Below are 21,246 nucleotides of genomic sequence, written 5' to 3'. Positions count from 1 at the left end.
TGGTACCAGGTCCTTTTCTCTATAAAGTTTTCCACTGCAGATAATACCCCCACAGTGTAGGCAGGATTCTCAGCTGATCGCCGTAGCAACACCACGTAAAACTGACCTGACGACATCTTCAACGTGACACTCGCTGAATCTTTTCGTCGGCAACCAAACAGAGGAATGTCTGCACGTAGTGTACGTGGTAGGTCAGAGTTTTGCAGTCTAACATTTTTTAGAATCTGGGTCGAGTAAATAAAACATTGCAGTAGCTATTGATGGTATCTTGGCTATTTATAAATGGCAGACTTGTGCGGGATGTCCTGTGTCACACTAGTGATGATTTCCTCTCACCAGTCAGAGGTCTTCAGTATTTTAACTCCACCTAGTAGTATTGGCTTAGCTTGCCTGGAACCTCAAGGTGGTACCAAAAAAGGTACCACGTACTATCCACAACTTTTGCTAATGGAAAAGCAGAAAAAGAGCGAATCGAGTTGAGTAGAGCCGTGCCATGCCGCGTCGTGCCATGCAGTGGAAATGCGGCGATAGATGACCTCCTTCAATCCTCTTTCAAATCAGTCGTCTTCTCTGTTATAAAATGTGTACATTCTTGTCCTCAAATACGTACGTCCTTTAGATGTAGGCAGACTGCTGCATCTTGACCCAAGGAGCTGGCCCTCCCATGTTGGGCCATGCTCATGCTCAGTGGGTGCTTTATGGCCCCAGTGTAAAGGCCCGTGCATTCCTTGCTGTATGTTAACAACAGAGGTTAATTGCCTAGTAGCTTTTAGGATGAGTGATGAAACGTTTTCTAGGGCTGGGCAGTATATCAATATTATATCGATATTGTGATATGAGGACATTTTGGATATTGTTATCGTAATTAGGCCTGCCGTTTTGCTTTTTTTTCTTACAGAAATAAAAAAAACATTTAGTATCAGCGCCATGTTATCAATACATAGTCGGACTCTGTCTGCATTTTATTATTTTTCATGTCAAGTTTATTCACAACAGTGAACAATGAATACTCTCCCTGGAATTATTTTAGGCTGTGAATCTGACACACACTGCACCCGCACTCTTTATATGGTAAAAAAAAAACAGATACGTGGAATGGTGGTTAAAGGAAAACCCAAACCTAAGTTTGCGGCCACCACAATAATATTAATAATAATAATAATACATTTATTTGATATAGTGCATTAAAAAGTACTTTACAGGTATTTTACATGGTAAAAACACCAAAGAAACGGTAAAAGCAATAACAATAAAAAAATCCAATCAAGTTACATTAAAACAAAATCCTCACAATATCGGTATCGAGGTATTTGGTAAAAATATATATTTTATATTTTCTCTAACCTAACCTAATGCTTTCAAGAATCTACAGCAAGTCCAGTTGCATTTGACTAAGCACTTCTATATCTTATGAGAATCCTGCCAGGTATATTGTGATCTTAACTGAGCTTAAAGAGACCACTAACACCAACACTCATTCAGAGGAGATCTATCCTGCACTCCCCTGAGTATGTAATCTAATAAAGTATTTGTGTCCCTGTGTGGCAGCAGATGGTGCAGTTCGTCTGGTGGGAGCAGACAGTCACTGGGAAGGTCGCGTGGAGATTTATTACCAGGGAGAATGGGGCACTGTGTGTGATGACAACTGGACTGAGCTCAACGCCCAGGTAGTGTGTAGACAGCTGGGTTTCAGGTCAGTGCATCACTGCATCACTACAGAACACCGCCGTGCCATAGGAGATTGTTTACTACCCTGTGATTTTATATCAGTCTACAGTAGGGATGAACAATGTGCCATTATGTCTGCAGATGATCATTCTTACTGAGCACTAACGGTTTCTTTTCCCTGATAAAGCAAAGTTTTTTTTTTTTAAATCCACAAAGATTTAACAACATACTGAAAATGTTGCTGTTCTCAGAGCCTTATGACTGTATCCATCTTTTCCTCTGCCTTGTATATGGGTTCCGGTTTGGTGGTAGCAGGCAAAGTAGTCCAGGTGCCCCTCTCCCAAGCCACGTCCTCCAACTTATTCTGGGTGATCCCAAGAAGTTTCCCTGGGATCAGTGGAGGCAGAGGAGGTTGATCCTCATCAGAATATGAAAAAAATGCTTATCTGTGATTGGCCAAAACACGTAAGATGGCACTCCAAGGGGGGTTATCCTCCCTTGGGTTGTTACCAATCAACAACCAGCTACATACAAGATTGACATGATTGAGATTGAGCTGTAAACAATGAGCAGGGCAAGGAAGAGGAAGTCTGGATATCTGCTGGCTACACCAGAACCCCAGAAATATAGCCCCTTGCCCCCAGAGGCTTATCAGCCGATAGGCGATAGGTTCCGAGATTGGATGTGCCTAAAATACCTTCTCAGATATGGGTCCATAAAGCATCCTGATGAAATGCCCAAACTACCTGAACTGGCTCCAAAGGACCGGTAATTCTACTCCTTCCTGCTTCCTTCCTACATACTTTGTCCACTTGAACTCCTCACCTGACCCTAAGAAACCCTGCAAGAGAATCTCATTTGTCCTCTTGATCTCATTCTCATTCGAGATTTTGATTTCAGAGTGAAACTTCTCTTAGATGAGTTGCCTTACTAGGCTACGACTCTCGTCCTCGCCGACTATTTGACCCATAGCTGGGGTAAGGTTGGGTATCTTTTCGTCTGGCCACTACCCGTCCGCCTGTCCGCCAAGGTTGCACCTACCTGGAGTTCAACTCTCCAGATGGCATAGCCTCCAGGGTCATTGTGGCACACAAACCTTCCTACCACGATAAGGTATATACCCACAGGAAGGCACTCACTCACTCACTCATCTTCAACCGCTTTCCGGGGTCGGATCGCGGGGGCAACAGCTCCAGCAGGGGACCCCAAACTTCCCTCTCACAGGCCACATTAACCAGCTCTGACTGAGGGATCCCGAGGCGTTCCCAGGCCAGTGTGGAGATATAATCTCTCCACCTAGTCCTGGGTCTTCCCCCGTGGCCTCCTCCCAGCTGGTGGTGCCTGTAACACCTCCATAGGATGGCGCCCAGGGGGCATCCTTACTAGATGCCCAAACCACCTCAGCTGGCTCCTTTCAATGCAAAGGAGTAGCAGCTCTACTCCGAGTCCCTCACGGATGACTGAGCTTCTCACCCTATCGCTAAGGGAGACGCCAGCCACCCTTCTGAGAAAACCCATTTCAGACGCTTGTACCCGTGATCTAGTTCTTTCGGTCATGACCCAGCCCTCATGACCATAGATTAGAGTGGGAACGAAGATTGACCGGTAGATCGAGAGCTTTGCCTTCCAGCTCAGCTCTCTTTTCGTCACAACAGTGCAGTAAAGCGAGTGCAATACCGCCCCAGCTGCTCCGATTCTCTGGCCAATCTCACGTTCCATATTCCCCTCACTCGCAAACAAGACCCCGAGGTACTTGAACTCCTTCATTTGGGGTAAGGACTCATTCCCCCGGAGTAGGAAATCCATCGGTTTCCTGCTGAGAGCCATGGCCTCAGATTTGGAGGTGTTGATCCTCATCCTCATCCGCTTCACACTTGGCTGCGAATTGATCCAGTGAGTGCTGGAGGTCACAGACCGATGATGCCAACAGGACCACATCATCTGCTAAAAGCAGCGATTGAGATCTTCAGCACACCGAACTGCAAACCCTCCTCCCCCCCGACCACGCCTCAATATCCTGTCCATGAATATCACCAACAGGATTGGTTAAAAAGCGCAGCCCTGGCGGAGGCCAACCCCCACCGGAAACGAGTCTGACTTACTGCCGAGAACCCGAACACAGCTCTCGCTTTGGGCGTACAGAGATTGGATGGCCCTGAGAAGTGACCCCCTCACCCCATACTCCTGCAGCGCCCCCCACAGTATCTTCCGGGTGACCCTGTCATACGCCTTCTCCAAGTCCACAAAACACATGTAGACTGGATAGGCATACTCCCAGGCCCCCTCCAGGATCCCTTCGAGAGTGAAGAGCTGGTCCGTTGTGCCACGGCCAGGACGGAATCCGCATTGTTCCTCTTCGATCCGAGGTTCGACAATCGGCCGAACCCTCCTTTCCAGCACCTTGGAGTAGACTTTACCAGGGAGGCTGAGTAGTGTGATACCCCTGTAATTGGCACACACTCTCTGTTCCCCCTTTTTGAACAGGGGAACCACCACCCTGGTCTGCCACTCCTTGGGCGCTGTCACCAACTTGCATGCCATGTTGAAGAGACGTGTCATCCAAGACAGCCCCTCCACACCCAAAGCTTTCAGCATTTCTGGACGGATCTCAACAATCCCCGGGGCTTTGCCACTGTGGAGTTGTTTGACTAACTGACTAACTGAAATTGATGATGATATCCCATCAGCTTCCAGCTCTGCCTCTAAAATCGAGGGCTTATTAGTCGGATTCAGGAGTTCCTCAAAGTGCTCCTTCCACAGCCCGATTACCTCTTCAGTTGAGGTCAACAGTGTCCCATCCTTACTGTACACAGCTTGGATGGATCCCCGTTTCCCCCTCCTGAGGTGCCAGACAGTTTTCCAGAAGCACCTTGGTGCCGACCGAATGTCCTTCTCCATGGCTGCTCCGAACTCCTCCCACACCCGCTGCTTTTCCTCCTTCACGACAGTGGCTGCTGCCCTTTGGGCCTGTCGATACCTTGCAACTTCCTCCGAAGTCCTCCGAGATAACATATCCGGGAAGGACTCCTTCTTCAGGTTGGACGGCTTCCCTGACCACCGGTGTCCACCACAGTGTTCGAGGGTTGCCGCCACCTTTAGACCACAGCTCACCGCCGCAGCTTCAGCAATGGAAGCTTTGAACATCGCCCACTCAGGTTCAATGCCCCCAACCTCCACAGGGATGCCAGAAAAGCTCTGCCTGAGGTGTGAGTTGAAGATCTCTCGGACAGGGGCCTCCTCTAGATCATCCCAGTTAACCTGCACTACCCGTTTGGGCTTACCAGGTCTGTCTAGAGTCTTCCCCCCCCCCCTTTGACCCAACTCACCACCAGATGGTAATCGGTTGGCAGCTCTGTCCCTCTCTTCACCCGAGTGTCCAAAACATGCGGCCTCAGAATCCCCCCCCATAACCCGAAGGCGTAGGGAGGCGACCCTCTCGTCCACTGGGGTAAACTCCAACGTAGCGGCACTCAACCGGGGATTTGTGAGTATCCCCATACCCGCCCAGCGGCTCACACCTAGGGCAACTCCAGAGAAGAATATATTCCAACCCTTATCCAGGAGTACGGTTCCAGAACCGAGGCTGTGCATAGAGATAAGCCCCACCAGATCTAACTGATAGCGCTCCACTTTCCGCACAAGCTCCGGCTCCTTCCCCCACACAGAGGTGACGTTCCACATCCCCAGAGCCAGCCTCTGCCGCCCGGGTCTGGTCCGTTGAGGTCCCTGGCCTTCACTGCCACCCGTGTGGCAGCGCACCCGACCCAAGCGGTTCCTCCCGCAGGTTGTGAGCCCACAGGATGGAGAGGAGGGGGGGTGCCACGTCACTTCTTCGGGGTGTCCCCGGCCGGGCTCCGTGGCAAGCCTGCCACCAGGCGCTCGCTGACGGGCCTTCCGTCTGGGCCTGGCTCCAGACGGGGGCCCAGGGCTTCCTCCGGGCTGGGTAACTCCTCCTCTGCCTCGATTAGTCATAGGGTTTTTAATGAACCATTCCTAGTCTATAACATTTAGGATTTTTTTTTGTGTAAGTGGAACTCTTGGTGTAAGACTGCTGGAAGGCCACAGGATCATTACAGTCAATAGGTTCCTCCACTGGGGACCATGCTCATTTGATTTTATGTGTCTTTGCGCGTAAGAGGCTTGTCAAACTGTTTATTTAAGGGGTAACATGCAGCGATATTTCACCTGCACTAGCAGTGTGCCCTTATTTGACAGTACATCACACCATCTGTGCAAATACAAACTCCAAGCTATACAGAGCTGTAAATACCTGCAGTACTAATTCTTCTCTCTTCGCATCTTTATCTTGCATCTTTTCCTCATGTCTTATGTTGGAAGGGATAAGACGCAAGTGAGGGGAAAAAGGAGACATTCAAGACAAATGAGACCATAAATATCCACACCTAAATCCATAGCAAACTGCCCATTTTGTCATATATCTTATTGTGTACAAAGCTGGTCGTTTTGCCAATGGGTGGTGTTTGAGGAATCGTCATTTGTTGACCTTAATTGACAGAGATCATCTGGGGAGCATGAATGTGTTTAGTACTTTTAATGCTAAATTGCCTATTAGGCCAAAGGTGTTTGAAGAACTGCTTTGAGTACTTCACCACAATTTATAGGAAATTATACTATTTCTGTTATCAGTGATTGCTGCCACCCAAATAAAGATTTAGCAAACACCGGTATTTGCATAGAAGTGTTTCTCACATTTACCAGAGTTCTGAGGTTGTTGTTCCTTCCACAATTAAAATGAGTGTCCGGGCACCTGGTTAGGCTCAGTTGGTAGAGCGGGCGCCCATGTAACAGGGCTCAGTCCTGACCGCGGTGGCCCGGGTTCGAATCCGGCCTGTGGCCCTTTCCGCATGTCATCTACTCTCTCTCTCTCCCCCCTTTCCAAGACTCTATCCACTGTCCTGTCAATAAAAATGCTTAAAAATGCCCCCAAAAAATAACTTAAAAAAAAAAAAAAATGAGTGTCCACAGAGAGATAAATGTTCTGTTGTCGTGCCTTATCTATAGGGGCCGAGCGAAGGTGGCTCCTGACGGGGTGTATGAAGAAGGTTTCGGGCTGATTCTGCTGGATGAGGTGCAGTGTCGGGGAGCAGAGGCAAGTTTACTGGCATGTACTCACTCTGAGTGGGGCCAACATGACTGCTCCCACAGTGAGGATGTAGGTGTCCGTTGTGAGAGGGGAGGTGATACCAATGAGGTTCCAGGCCTTTTGCCTTCTATTGGTAAGTACACACTTTGGTGGCAGTAACTTTTCCCGCTCATGAGATTTGTTTGCATTACCCTTGTAAAGGAAAACGTCTGGGCATGAATAACACAATAATGCCATGTTTCCCCTGCAATGTTTGTTTGCAGGCCCTCTGGTGCGTTTGGTTGCTGGAGAGAGCAGGAAGGAGGGTAGAGTGGAGGTCTTCATTAATGGCCAGTGGGGCAGCGTGTGTGATGATGGCTGGAATGATGTCAATGCAGCTGTAGTTTGCAGACAACTGGGATTCACGTCAGTATGATAGATTACACTTTTCTCATATTTTTGCCTAAGGAAGCTAGACAAAAGGCTCATGCAGTGTGCAAAATGGAAAGAACAACTGTTGTATTGATGGCCGTGGGATTTTGTTCTGTGACATTCATGATTTCCACTTTGGTGATCCTCTGACTTTTCGTCTAGTGCCACCATCAGGTTGACATTTTTGATTTGGCGTGAAATGTCTCAAACAGTCTTGGCAATTTCATTGCCATAAAGTTTGGTTCAAAGATTCATGGTTCCCAGATGATGTGTCCTAATGAGTTTGTTGATCCCCTGACTTGTCCTCCTGCTCCACCTGCAGGTTGACATTTTTTGTTCAGAGTGAACTATTGGATGGATTGCCATGAAATTGGGAACGCACGGGATGATTTAAAATAACTTTGGTGATCCCTAAACTTTTCAGATAGCGCCATCATCAGAACAAAATTTGGTTCATCCAATACTTTGGTTTATGTCTTAATAACATGCAATACTAATGACTCTCCGCAGCTTTACATTGGGTTTGATGCTAAACTAAAGAATCAATAATTTATTTTTAAGATAAATTTAAACAAAGAAACAGAGCTGGCCTGTCTGATCTGATCCCCACCGGCAGGTCCTTTTAGATTTGAGGGGACTGGTCTCCTCTGGTATTAGCCTCGACCTAGGAACTACTAACAGACCCCTACCGAAGTATCTCAGGCTGCACTCAGGCTCGTATGGCCAACCCCGTACTTGAATCATTAAAGGGGACATATCAGGAAAAACTCTCTTTTTCAGTGCTTGTGCACATCCATCTGGTATCTGGAGTTCCTACCAACCCACAAACTGAAGTAAGACAACCCAGTCAGTTTTTTGTGGAAAACGTGATTCAACAAACCAATCGCATGTGGCTCCACTTCCTATGTCACATGCAGGCTCATTAGAATATATTATATTATATATTTTTCTCACAAGCCAATCAGAGCAGACTGGGCTTTTTCAGGAAGCTGAAGTTGGTAACTTTGAGCAAATATGATAAACAGTTATTTTTATAAAACGGTCAATATATCCAGACAGTAGTACATGAGACAGGTAATCCGAATAAAATCATGTTCCTCTGTGTCCTCCGGTGTCCTCTGGTGCTCCTAATGGTATTCACAAGATTCCACCACCACTGATCAGAGCTGAGTGGTCTCTAGCAGCTGTCAATCATTGCTCGCGAAACTTGAGAACTCTGATCAAACAGTCAAACTAGGCAGCGCTGATCAAATATGAATCAATATTCTGTTACTGTAATGTCTATTTCTCTCCTCAGATGTTCTCAGAATCATCTTGTAGTGTACTGTTAAGCTGTAAAATGAGAATGTTTTCTCCGGCCGGTGGGTGGTGCTTGGTATTTCCTCAACTGATCTCAACATGACTGCTGGGTCATATACTTTCTCATGTGGTGGTCAAAGGTCAAAGGTCACTGTGGCCTCACAAAACACTTTTTTGGACATAATTAAAGAATTCATATGCTAATTAAAGCTGCGAGCAGCGATGAATGGGCCCTCGACCCCCCCTTGCACGCGGGGGGTGCTGGCGGGACGCGGACCGACGCGGCCTGGCACGGCGAAACCAAAACTCTGACGAGCGCCATGACGCCTGCCACAAGACTCTACAACAAACGGTTCACAAGTAATGAAAGGGGGCGGGGCTAATGTGTCAGGGGCGGGCATAACCTTAACTAATGAAACAGGAACTCTCTGCTGAGTGATATGACACCTCCCACAAAACTGTACGACAAATGGTTCATGAGTTATGAAAGGGGTGGGGCTAATGTGTAGGGGGCCGGGCTAACCTTAACCAACTTAACCGGCACTCTCTGCTGAGTAATATGACACCTCTACCAAGAGACTACGACAAACGGTTCATGAGTTATAAAAAGGGTGTGTGGCTAATGTATAGGGGGCGGAGATATCAATAACAACTTAACAGGCACTCTCTGCTGAGTTATATGACACCTCCCACAAGAGTCTACGACAAATGGTTTATTAGTTATGAATGGGGGTGGGGCTTATGTGTTGGGGGCGGGGCCAACCTTAACCAATGAAACAGGAACTCTCTGCTGAGTAATATGACACCTCCCACAAGACTCTAGGACAAACGGTTCATGAGTTATGAAAGGGGGCGTGGCTAACGTCTTTGGGCGGGGCTATGAGTATATTTTTTCATGTACATGTCTTCAGTACTGGTCCCTCATCATACCTGAGAAATTTGGGACAGATCGGACTATGTACATTTGATTTACAACAACTTCCTGTTTCATGGCGAATGGCGCAAAATGGCCGCCACGTCACGGTCAGGTCGTTCAGTGAAAACTCACCATTTTGATAACTTTTCATCCTCAAGGTCTTAAGATGGTCCTGACCAAATTTCAAGTCGATCTGATTAAATCTGTAGGAGGAGTTCGTTAAAGTACACAACCTATAAAACGCAAAAAATGGGCGAAAATTGCATATTAAACTCAAGATGGCTGACTTCCTGTTGAGTTTTGAGCATACCTCCCAAAGGCTTTTTTGTTTGTCTTCACATGTTACATCTATCTGCCAAATTTCATACATGTAGGTGAAACCAGAGCGCGGTGCTCAACTTTTTCAACTCACTAGAGGGCGCTAGCGAGCCATTTTGCAACAGCTAAGCACGAGACCCTTAAAATATCAAATTTTTCACCGCGTCTGCTCAGTCTGCCAAGTTTAACAACTTTTGGGGCATGCTAAGGTCGTCAAAAAGGCGATTTATCTTAAGAATAATAATAAACGCTACAGTTTCAATATGGCCTTCGCTGGCCCGACGTTGTCGGTGCTCGGGCCCTAATTATGACAGCTCTGTCGCCTCACAGCTAGAGGGTCGCAGGTTCAAACCCGGCTTGGGGCCCTTCTGTGTGGAGTTAGCGCGTTCTCCACGTGTTGGCGTGTTCTCCCCGTGTTAGCATGTTCTCCCCGTGTTAGTGTGGGTTTTCTCCAGGTGCTCAGGTTTCCTCCCACTGTCCAAAGACATGCAGGTTAGGTTCATTATTGACTCTAAATGTCCCGTAGGTGTGAATGTGAGTGTGAATGGTTGTCTGTCTCTATGTGTCAGCCCTGTGATAGTCTGGAGACCTGTCCAGGGTGTACCCCTCCTTCACCTGTCCAAGGTGTACCCCACCTTCACCTGTCCAGGGTGTACCCCTTCTTCACCTGTCCAGGGTGTACCCCTCCTTCACCTGTCCAGGCTGTACCCCTCCTTCACCTGTCCAGGGTGTACCCCTTCTTCACCTGTCCAGGGTGTACCCCTCCTTCACCTGTCCAGGGTGTACCCCTCCTTCACCTTTCCAGGGTGTACCCCACCTTCACCCAATGTCAGATGGGATCGGCTCCAGCCCCCCCGCCGCCCTGAATAGGATAAGCGGTTACGGATAATGAATTCATTAATAATTATGACAATTTCTCACAAATGTATAACAGGATAAAATGATGATGTGATGACATTTAGGACAGACATGAACGTAAACTGACACCTGACTGGTTGGCGGAAGAATACAACCGCGAGGCGCTAATCCTAGTTTGAACATTAAAGCATGTAAACATGTTCTTGTGGAAACCCAAAATACAAGTATGTACCTGAAAATGAGCACGATATGTCCCCTTTAAATCTATTCTAAAACGTACAGGTAACCATAGCGATGCTAAAATTGAGGTTTGTGCATTCTTTTGTTGGAGCTTGTGAGAAGTCTTGCTGTGGCATTCTGGACCAGTTGGAGCTTGGATAGGTTGTGTTGACTCAGACCGGACTATAGTGATCTAACCAGGATGTAACAAAAGACTGGATGACAGTGATAGTAGCCTCTGAGTTATCTGAAAAGGAAACGGATGCAGCGCTTTTGACCTGAAAGCACTCATGACGATGAACAAGCTGGTTCAATTCAAATTCAATTAAATACAACTTTATTTATCTCTGTAGAGGCAGCTGTTTAAAGCAGCCCGCCCAGATCATTCTGAGGCAGAGCAGGAGAAATGAAGGTAGATTGAGAGCTTTTAATGAGGCGGACATTGTTTAGTTGTTTCAACCTCACAGAGATATTAGCAGGGCGGAGATAATCCAATTGATTTCCGTGAAAAAATAGACTATAATTATGCCATACAAACAACTTCAACACAACAATGTGTTTTCACATATATGAATTGAGAAGGTACGATTTGTTGCATCAAGAGGATTTCTACAATCACAGTAGTAACAGCGGACATCATTGTAGTAGAAATAAAATACATGTACATTAACTGTATGTTCAATGGACATGAAATATACAGTTTGTCTATGTGTCTCTGTGTGCTGACCTTCCAGCGGTGTGGCTAAAGCTCGGTCCATGGCATACTTTGGTGAGGGTCAAGGTCCCATCCATCTGGACAACGTTCGATGTTCAGGCACTGAGATGTCCTTAGGCCAGTGTCCAGCTGTAGGTGAAGATAGCCAGGACTGTCGCCACAGTGAGGATGCGGGCGTCATCTGTGACTACACCCTGGATCCTGTGGGAGATGCTGCTGCGGCAATGCAGACCTGTGGCCTGAGACTCAATAACCAGCGTCGCCGACGCAGGATCATAGGAGGAGATAAGTCACTGAGGTTAGTATACGCACACAACACTCCAGTGGAATGCATGTAGATTCACACACACTCACAAATGTCAGCGCTTGATTCATTGTCTCTTTAAGCCCCTGTACGTCCATGAAACACCAGATGTTCTTACAGTATAACACTAGGTGTTATTACAGTAAAACACCAGGTGTTCTTACAGTAGTGATACTGTAAGAACACCAGGCGTTATTACAGTAAAACACCAGGTGTTATTACAGTAGTTATACTGCCTGACAAAGACATTAAATGTCCCATATCCTGCTCATTTTCAGGTTCATACTTGTATTTTATGTTTCTACTAGAACATGTTTACATGCTGTAAATGTTAAAAAAAACTTTATTTTCCTTTGTCTGCCTGAATATACCTGTATTTACCCTCTGTCTGAAACGCTCCGTTTTAGCGCATTCCGACAGAAATGCAACAGAATTGCGTTGCTAGGCAACAGCTTGGGTCCATGTGTACTTCCTGTCAGCTGATTTTATTTACAGACACTGCAACCAAGAATAAACTGGGACACATTTAGAATGTTTATGTTTAAAATTGTGTAAAGGGTCTAAATACTGTATATTTGTGACATCACAAATGGACAGAAATCCTGACTGCTTGTTTCAAATGCAGAGTTCCTGAATACGGGCTGTGTGTATTTCCCTGTGGATAGAGTGTTTCGATACTTTCACAGTATTTATATAGGACTTAAGCCTGCTTTATAATAAAAAAACCTGAAAATCTCACTTTTTTTAATAATATGTGACCTTTAAAAACATGATCTCCCTGTTATGATGGTTGGTGTATGTCTGCAATCTCTGCAATTCTGTAATATGCCCATTTTGCCCTATTTTGATCAATTCCAGCACAGTGTGTGTGTGTGTGTGTGTGTGTGTGTGTGTGTGTGTGCGTGCGTGCGTGCGTGCGTGCGTGCGTGCGTGTGTGTGTGATTTCAGGGGTGAGTGGCCGTGGCAGGTGTCTCTGTGGCTCAGGTCTCAGTCTAAAGGAAACCATCCTCTGTGTGGAGCGTCACTCATCAACCCCTGCTGGGTTGTGACCGCCGCCCACTGCTTCAAGAGGTAGGAGACAGCTCCCTCTAATGTCACCTGTTATAATGTGTCCCTCTCCTTGATGTGACATAGTCCTTTCCAGCTGTGCATTAATGACATCTGTACATTTTGTATTTTTACACATTTATGTTTTTGATTGTCACCACATAATGTACTAATGTAAATAATGAAACCAAAATGGACACACATTAAGATAAGAGAAGAGAAGAGAAGAGAAGATAAGATAAGATGAACCTTTATTAGTCCCCGGAGGGAAATTCAGGTGTCAAAGCAGCAACATCAGCAAACAGAGTGAATCACAGGAGAGGTAAAGGTATACAAACAATTATAAAAACAATAATAGAGATATAAAAGATACAGAGTGAATGGGTGAACACAGTGTATGCAGTCCGTCAATAAATAAATGTAGTATGTGCAATAAATACATGTAATATGTAAATGTGTGCAGTCTATAAAATGGTATATAGGATGTATAGTGTAAGTAAGTGTAAAGTGCGCCAGTGGTTAGAGTCCAACATGATTGCAGATAGTGCATGTTTAAAGGCAGATAGTGCATGTTTAAAGGTAGATAGTGCATGTTTAAAGGTAGATAGTGCATGTTTAAACTTCTTAAAGTCCTCATAGTTCTCATATGGGGGTCAGTCTTGGTTGTGGAGCCTGATGGCTACCACCATGAAGGACTGACCCAGGCACTTTGTGTTGTACTGAGGGGGGATGAGTCTGTGGCTGAAGGTGCTCCTCATCTTGACTAGCTCATCATGGAGGGGGTGGGAGGGGTTCTCCAGGATAGCGTCCAGCTTCCTCCTCATCCTGCCCCCACCTATACAAACACCTCCAGATCGTCCAGTTCAGATCCAACCACAGAGCTAGCCTTCCTCACCAGCCTGTTCAGTCTGTTGGCATCCCTTGTGTTTGTGTTACCCCCCCCAACATACCACAGCAAAGAAGAGTACACTGGCTACTTTAGACTGGTAAAACATCTGCAGCAGCCTATTACACACATTGAAAGACCTGAGCCTCCTCAGGAAGAACAGTTTGCTCTGTCCCTTCCTGTAGAGGGCCTCGGTGTTATCAGTCCAGTCAAGTCTACTGTTCATATGTACTCCCAGGAACTTGTAGGTGTCCACCCCCTCCAGCTCCTCCGTTCGGATGGTGATGGGAGTTGGGGGGCCTCGTGCTCCGCCGGAAGTCCACCACCAGCTCCTTGGTCTTTCCAATGTTGAGCTGGAGGTGATTATTATCACACCACCCTAAGAAGTTCTCCACCAGGGCTCTGTACTCCTCCTCGTTGTCATCCGTGATGCAGCTTGACGATGGAGGAGTCATCGGAGAACTTCTGTAGGTGGCACGCACCCGAGTTGAAGCGGAAATCGGAGGTGTAGGTGATGAACAGGAAGGGTGACAGCACAGTTCCTTGGGGGGCGCCGGTGTTGCTCACTGGCACATCTGACAAGATGCCCTGCAGTCTGACATACTGTGGTCTGCTGGTGAGGTAGTCCGTAATCCAGGCCACTAGGCCATGATCTACCTGCATCGCTGAGAGCTTCTCAGCTAGCCGGAGTGGCAGGATGGTGTTGAAGGCGCTGGAGAAGTCAATATACAGAACAATATTCTTACGGTGCTGTGCGGCCTCTCCAGGTGTGTGTAGGCTCTGTGGAGCATGTAGATGATGGCATCATCCACACCGATGTTTGCCTGGTATGCAAACTGCAGGGGGTCCAGGAAGTCGCTCACAAGGGGCTTGAGGTGCTGCAGAACCAGTCTCTCATAGATCTTCATGACGTGTGACGTCAGAGCAACTGGCCTGTAGTCACTGGGGGTGCTGGGGTGTCCCTTCTTGGGCACCGGGACGATGCAGGAGGTCTTCCAGAGCTGGGGCACCTTCTTCAGCCTCAGGGAGAGGCTGAAGAGGTGCTGGAACGCTGCTGCCAGCTCCCCAGCGCACGCCTTGAGCACCCTGGGGTTGATGTTGTCTGGTCCTCTGGCCTTGTTCACGCTGATCTTTGAGAGCTGCTTCCTCACCTGGCTGGTTGTGATGATCAGGGTGGGTGTTGTGATGTCTCCAGGTGTAAAAGACATGCTGGGGCTGTGATCCTGAGGGTAGGTATGGGGGGGGCAAGCTGCTGCTGCCTCCTGGAGAAGGGTGCTGAGAGGGGGGGGGGGGTTCTGGAGGGGGGGGGCGCTGGTGTTGGTGAGTGGGGACCCAGGCTGTCCTGCTGAGCTCATGGGGGTTGGTTGGTCAAACCTGTTGAAAAACAGGTTTAGCTCGTTTGCATGTTCCTGGGTCCCCGCAACACCAGGGCTTGTCTGTTTGTAGCATATTACTTTCCCTAAACCCCCCCCACACCTCCCTGGAGCTGTCGGCCTATAATCTCCCCTCCAGTCTATCTTTGTAGCTGTCCTTGGCCATCATTCATTAGTGAATCTGGTCACTCTGTGAAGTGTAAAATGTCTTTAGTTGCACTGCTTACCCTCCACATAAAAACATCTTTTTAATTAAGTCACTCAAATGTATAAGTAATTAGAAATCCAGTATATGCACTTGTATTCACCTTTTGACAGTGTTGTTTTTATTTTTCTCTATCAGTTTTTCATATTTCCTGTTATAGTAAATGGCCCTCACCATGGCGACCTATTTGTCAAAATGAAATCCCTCTTGAGTTGTGGTAACATTAATTTGTGGGTTATAATGTCATATGCATATTGCATTTTTACGCCCCACTTGTGGAAGCGCAACATAAATGCAAGGTGAAACGGTGAATGAATTGCATCAAGTAATATTTATTGTTGCACACAATAATTAAACAATCTATTTACAAATACAAAACACAGGAAGTGCAGGCTCAGGGTGAACCAACGGCCAAAATAACAAACAAAACAACTTCTCAAACCAGTTCTAACTAAGCCCTGTAACAAGAGAAACTACATGGGCTAAACCTAACTCCTTCACTTAAAGGGACTGTTTGTAAGAATCAGAAATTGGTTGTAACAGCGACACCTGTGGCCGTTAAGTCAAACGAAAGTCAGCGTCCTGTTGCTCGCGCTCGCCCGTGTGCATGTGCTACTTGAATGTGAGCGAGCATCCGTCAAAACAGTGAGGCGACACACGTCAGCTAAAAGCACAATATCACTCTATATTTCAGGGGAGACACCGGAGTTTTGGTCATAGACCATAACGTTTCTCTCTGCGGAGCCCCGTCACTTCACAAGACACGGGAAACCTCTGTTGGTCTGGAGGAGCTGCAGCAGTTATTTCTGCACAAACGTCCACTGAACATTCACTAGATATTCTCAGAGCTAAATTAACTCTTCTGCAGTGTGGAGTGTGTGCACATGCATGTGAGAGGTGGAGCGAGCTGAGCGAGTGAGAAGGAGCGCGGTGTGTGAGTGAAGGCAGGCAGAGGAGCCGAGTACAGCAGAGACTCCGGTCCTGGAGACCAAAGCTACGGTCTCCCCCGCGTCCTCCGACCGCGGCCAACACTGTTTAACAGACGGGCTTCACTAGATACAACCAAGAGGTTTTGGTGCTTCCGTGTAGTTTGTGTTGGAGTCTAAGTCTGAACAGCGTAGACACACGCAAGCGCGCATGGGACACCGACCCGGATTGATTTATACGTGTAAGAAAGTTACAAACAGTCCCTTTAAAACAGGGGAAAACAAATTAAATCAACTGGCGGTTCACCCCTACAGCTTCAAGATCAAAGTCCGATATATTTAAAAATATACTACCTAAACTAAAGCTACAAATGTTTGCACAAAACACACACAGGAAAAAGGCTATGGCTAACACGAGAGCTAAAGCACACTACACCACTCTACACGTGGTCACTACTCTAATACTTCCTACACACAGTTTACAAGTACAATGCTACTAATGCTGATGAAAAGATTAGTTTTACGAGGAGGATTGAAGCAAACATTACAGCAAACATTAAATGATCATTTCTAAATTTGCCTTGCTCCTCTAGATTTGGCAGAGACCCGACCCGCTACGTGTTGCGCCTGGGCGACTACCATACTGAGGAGCAGGATGACTTTGAACGCACCTTGTCACCTGAAAGCATCGTTATCCACAGAAAGTACCACAGTCAGGGCTGGGAGAACGACATCGCCCTGCTGCGACTCAAAGGCACAGAGGGCAACTGTGTGGCATTCAAACCCTCACACTGCTGCAGTGTGTCTGCCAGAGCCAGGCAACAAGTGGGAGAAGAGGCCCGCTGCCTGTGTGATCACTGGCTGGGGCATCACAGGTAAACACATATTTCACCTTTAGTATCTTAATGCAGAACGATGGCATGTTGACAACAACCAGGCAACAACTCGAAGGAGCACAACATCATTCTGGTGTATATCTGCCAGTTTACTGTCCCGCCCAGAGGCACATGGACAGATCATGTTTACATTTCTGTACATTCAGCAAAGACACCGAATGTTTCTGTAAGTTATTAATAAGAATTACTTGAATGCTGACGTTATGAATGGAGCTTTGAACTATTCAAACTATATAGCCCATATATAGGATATGATATAATTGAAATATAATTGATATAAACAACTGTTAAACAGCAGCTAATAGAACAGCTGTTTAGTCAGTCCCGTTTCTATAAAACCACAGAGTGCTACACCTCGTTGTGTTCAGAAGAAGGAGGACTTTTATAGTCAATTTAGTCATACAAGTAAACAAATATCTGACAGCACGGCAGCGGAAACAATTTCACAAAAAGTCAAATATAATGGTGAAAACATGATGCGCTTTCTTGATATAAGTTATAAGTCATCTGGTAGTTTTAATTTTCAGCATTTTTTTAACATAATAGTCAAAATATGAAATGTAATTCACACCACCTACATAAACAAATACCAGCCCTTGGCTGCGCTAAAAAGTCGCCTTTATCAGAGAGGACTTTTTTACCAGTTTACATTGAAATCTGAATATCTTGCAGAACACCGATTTCTTTCTTCTGCCTGCAACCTCCTCAAAATTCAACAGGTTGCTATGTAAGGGATATAGCAACAGCGAGCCGGTCATTATCTGCACCGGGGTCTCTCATCGCCCTGAAGGGGATTCTTTCACAACAATGACCCACTAGCTGTACATTATCCTGCTCATTACACGGCTACTTACTGAAGAAATCAATATTTTGACACAAAAAACGGTCCTCCAGAGTCCAACATCATAGCTGCGCTCATAGCAACGGTCTGTTATACATAGCAACGGTCTGTTATACAGAGATTACAGGCCGCAGAACGCCTTGATTGACCAATCAGAATGGAGTATTCAACACAGCCATGTAATAATTGTGCTCTAATGCTACCATCTACAAGGTGAAAGGTATTAGCATGACATACAGTATGCAAGGTTAAAAGTATTTCAGTTTTTTATTAAAGCATGTGTATCAAAAGCATAAAAGCAGAAAAACAAGCATTTTAAAAGTTATTTTCTTGTCGTCTTGCGAACAGACCCGTCAAACATGAATTCGGTCTTTTTACAAATCAACATCATAATGTCGTTATTTCAGCATCATTTTGAGCCGCTTATTGTATTATTATTATTATTATTTTGCGTTCATCCCGCAATAGTGATGTGTGACTTGCGAGATACAGTCAGGAGGAAAGCGAGGCGAAAATTTGGTTGGTTTCGTTTGGTGTGAATGCACAGTTATACAATACAAAGCACAACATAACGTAACTTAAACGAACATAAACAATACACATGCACAACAACAACACTGTGTTGTGCATGTGTATTGCATGTGTATTGCATGTGTATTGCACATGCTGTGTTGTGCATATGCATGTGTAAACATACACTGAACCGCTGACATGCTCCCCAGAAAACGTAAACTCAGAACTGTTCTCCACCTTTTCATTTTGAAAGAGCAACGACCAATGAGGGAACTCCGACAGACGGCCGACCAATCCTGTAACTTCATCACTCAGTCAGTGAGTCAGTCAGTCAGTCACTCAGTCACTCAGTGAGTTAGTCAGTCACTCAGTCAGTCAGTCAGTCATCAGTCAGTCATCAGTCAGTCAGTCAGTCACTCAGTGAGTCAGTCAGTCAGTCAGTCAGTCAGTCAGTCAGTCAGTCAGTCAGTCATCAGTCAGTCAGTCAGTCAGTCAGTCAGTCAGTCATCAGTCAACCAAGCATCAGTCAGTCAGTCATCAGTCAGTCAGTCAGTCAGTCAGTCAGTCAGTCAGTCAGTCAGTCACTCAGTCAGTCAGTCAGTCAGTCACTCAGTGAGTCAGTCAGTTCAGTCAGTCATCAGTCAGTCAGTCAGTCAGTCAGTCACTCAGTGAGTCAGTCAATCAGTCAGTCACTTCAGTGAGTCAGTCAGTCACTCAGTCAGTCATCAGTCAGTCAGTCATTGACAGGACTTTTGTGTTTGTAGGGCTGGCCCTCTGCGGGCCAGCCCTACAAACGCATTATTACATCTAAGCGAGTAAACGGCGAGTTTTTAACTTTACTTAAATCAAACAATGATGACTTAGAGTAACTTATAATCACATCATAATGCATTATAACAGTGATTATAAATGCATTATGAAATGATTATAATGTATTACAGCTATGGGAATTATAATATACTATGAGTGACCAGCAATATAAAAGCAGAACAATAAAAGTACATTATTATGATATTTGACCTTATATGTCATAATAAAATGCTTCATAATGTGTTATTGTTATAAAGCATTATGGATATTTATGAGTTTTTATAACTATAGTCACAGTGCTATAAGCAGATTATACACTATGTATACATGTAATATAATGCATGATAGAGATGGGCATTATAGAAACGCTTTGCTGGCATTATTTGTATTTCTATTAGATATCTTCCACCTTACTGTACTCATGTTTTGTTTGTCAGACTCGGAGTACTCCCGGACTCTGCTCCAGGCCTGGGTCCCTCTGCTTCCAGCCTGGAAGTGTAAGAAGCAATACAGCGATCGCTTCACCAGCCGCATGCTGTGTGCCGGGAGCCTGTCGGAGCGCCGCCGTGTGGACAGTTGCCAGGGTGACCGTGGGGGTCCGCTGGTGTGCCAGGGGGAGGGGGGCCGTTGGGTGCTGACAGGAGTCATCTCCTGGGGTCATGGATGTGGGAACCCCTTATTCCCTGGGGTGTACACACGTGTTAGCAGGTTCCTGCGATGGATTGACAAGGTCATCAACAAACCCTACAAGACCTGATAATGGAGAGTAACACACATACTATACTTTATACTTTATACTATACTAAGTTCACATCCGTCTCTTTACCAACATGCTCATACAGCTCAGCACAACAGTTCATCTCACATCTAATGCAACCAAAACACTTCATACACATGTCGGGATCAACTCTTGGACCAGAACACTGACAACATTTTTTACCCAACAGAACACAATGACCTACAAAAACACGAACAGGTAGCATGACAACATGGATCACTGTAGCATCATTTATTTATTCATTTATTCAGCATAAACTACAAACATCTTCTTCAATCTTCTTCTTAATTGCATGGATTGTGCTACCCCACAGTATGTCACAGAAATTAATCAGAAATGCTCCAATCTGCTCCAATAGGCTTTATCGCATAGAGTAAAAATTAAACTAAAGTAATGCCAACTAGAAATCCACTCGGAGAGCCGCAAAGACGTCTTTACGTAAAGGTGTGCGTAAAGACGGTCTGCTTTACATAGCAACAGTCTGTTAAACATAGAAACGGTCTGCTACACATAGCAACAGTCTGTTATACGTAGCAACGGTCTGTTATACATAGCACCGGTCTGTTATACATAGCACCGGTCTGTTATACATAGCAACGGTCTGCTATACGTAGCAACGGTCTGCTATACGTAGCAACGGTCTGCTATACGTAGCACCGGTCTGCTATACTTAGCAACGGTTTAGCTATACGTAGCAGCGGTCCTGCTATACGTAGCAGCGATCTGTTATACATAGCAACTGTCTGCTATACGTAGCAACGGTCTGCTATACGTAGCAACGGTCCTGCTATACGTAGCACCGGTCTGCTATATGTAGCAACCGTCTGCTATATGTAGCACCGGTCTGTTATACATAGCAACGGTCAGCTATACATAGCAACGGTCTGTTATACATAGCAATGGTCTGTTATATGTAGCAACGGTCTGTTATACATAGCAACGTCTGTTATACGTAGTAACGGTCTGTTATACATAGCAACGGGCTGTTATACATAGCAACGGTCTGCTATACATAGCAACGGTCTGCTATACGTAGCAACGGTCTGTTATAGAGAAATTACAGACCGCAGAATGCCGTGATTGACCAATGGAAATGGAGTATTAAACACAGCCATGTAATAAAAACACTATAACGTTGATATACACGTATGTAGAAATG

At 45.8% G+C, this 21,246-nt stretch overlaps 1 protein-coding gene across 1 annotated transcript in view; it reads left to right on the top strand.

The window, feature by feature from the left end:
• Window positions 1-21,057, top strand: part of si:ch211-51a6.2 (neurotrypsin) — a 60,173-nt gene extending 39,116 nt beyond the window's left edge. Inside the window, 8 exon segments of the mRNA XM_037781463.1 lie at window positions 1,552-1,693; window positions 6,691-6,905; window positions 7,036-7,177; window positions 11,528-11,806; window positions 12,761-12,883; window positions 16,843-17,029; window positions 17,031-17,124; window positions 19,747-21,057. Of these exon segments, the coding sequence (XP_037637391.1) occupies window positions 1,552-1,693; window positions 6,691-6,905; window positions 7,036-7,177; window positions 11,528-11,806; window positions 12,761-12,883; window positions 16,843-17,029; window positions 17,031-17,124; window positions 19,747-20,066 (1,502 nt within the window). The 3' untranslated portion in view covers window positions 20,067-21,057.
• The last annotated feature ends 189 nt before the right edge of the window (window positions 21,058-21,246 follow it).

Source organism: Sebastes umbrosus, chromosome 10 (genome assembly GCF_015220745.1).
Source record: "Sebastes umbrosus isolate fSebUmb1 chromosome 10, fSebUmb1.pri, whole genome shotgun sequence".
Classification (NCBI taxonomy): domain Eukaryota; kingdom Metazoa; phylum Chordata; class Actinopteri; order Perciformes; family Sebastidae; genus Sebastes; species Sebastes umbrosus.
This window is presented reverse-complemented; position numbering and strand designations above follow the sequence as displayed.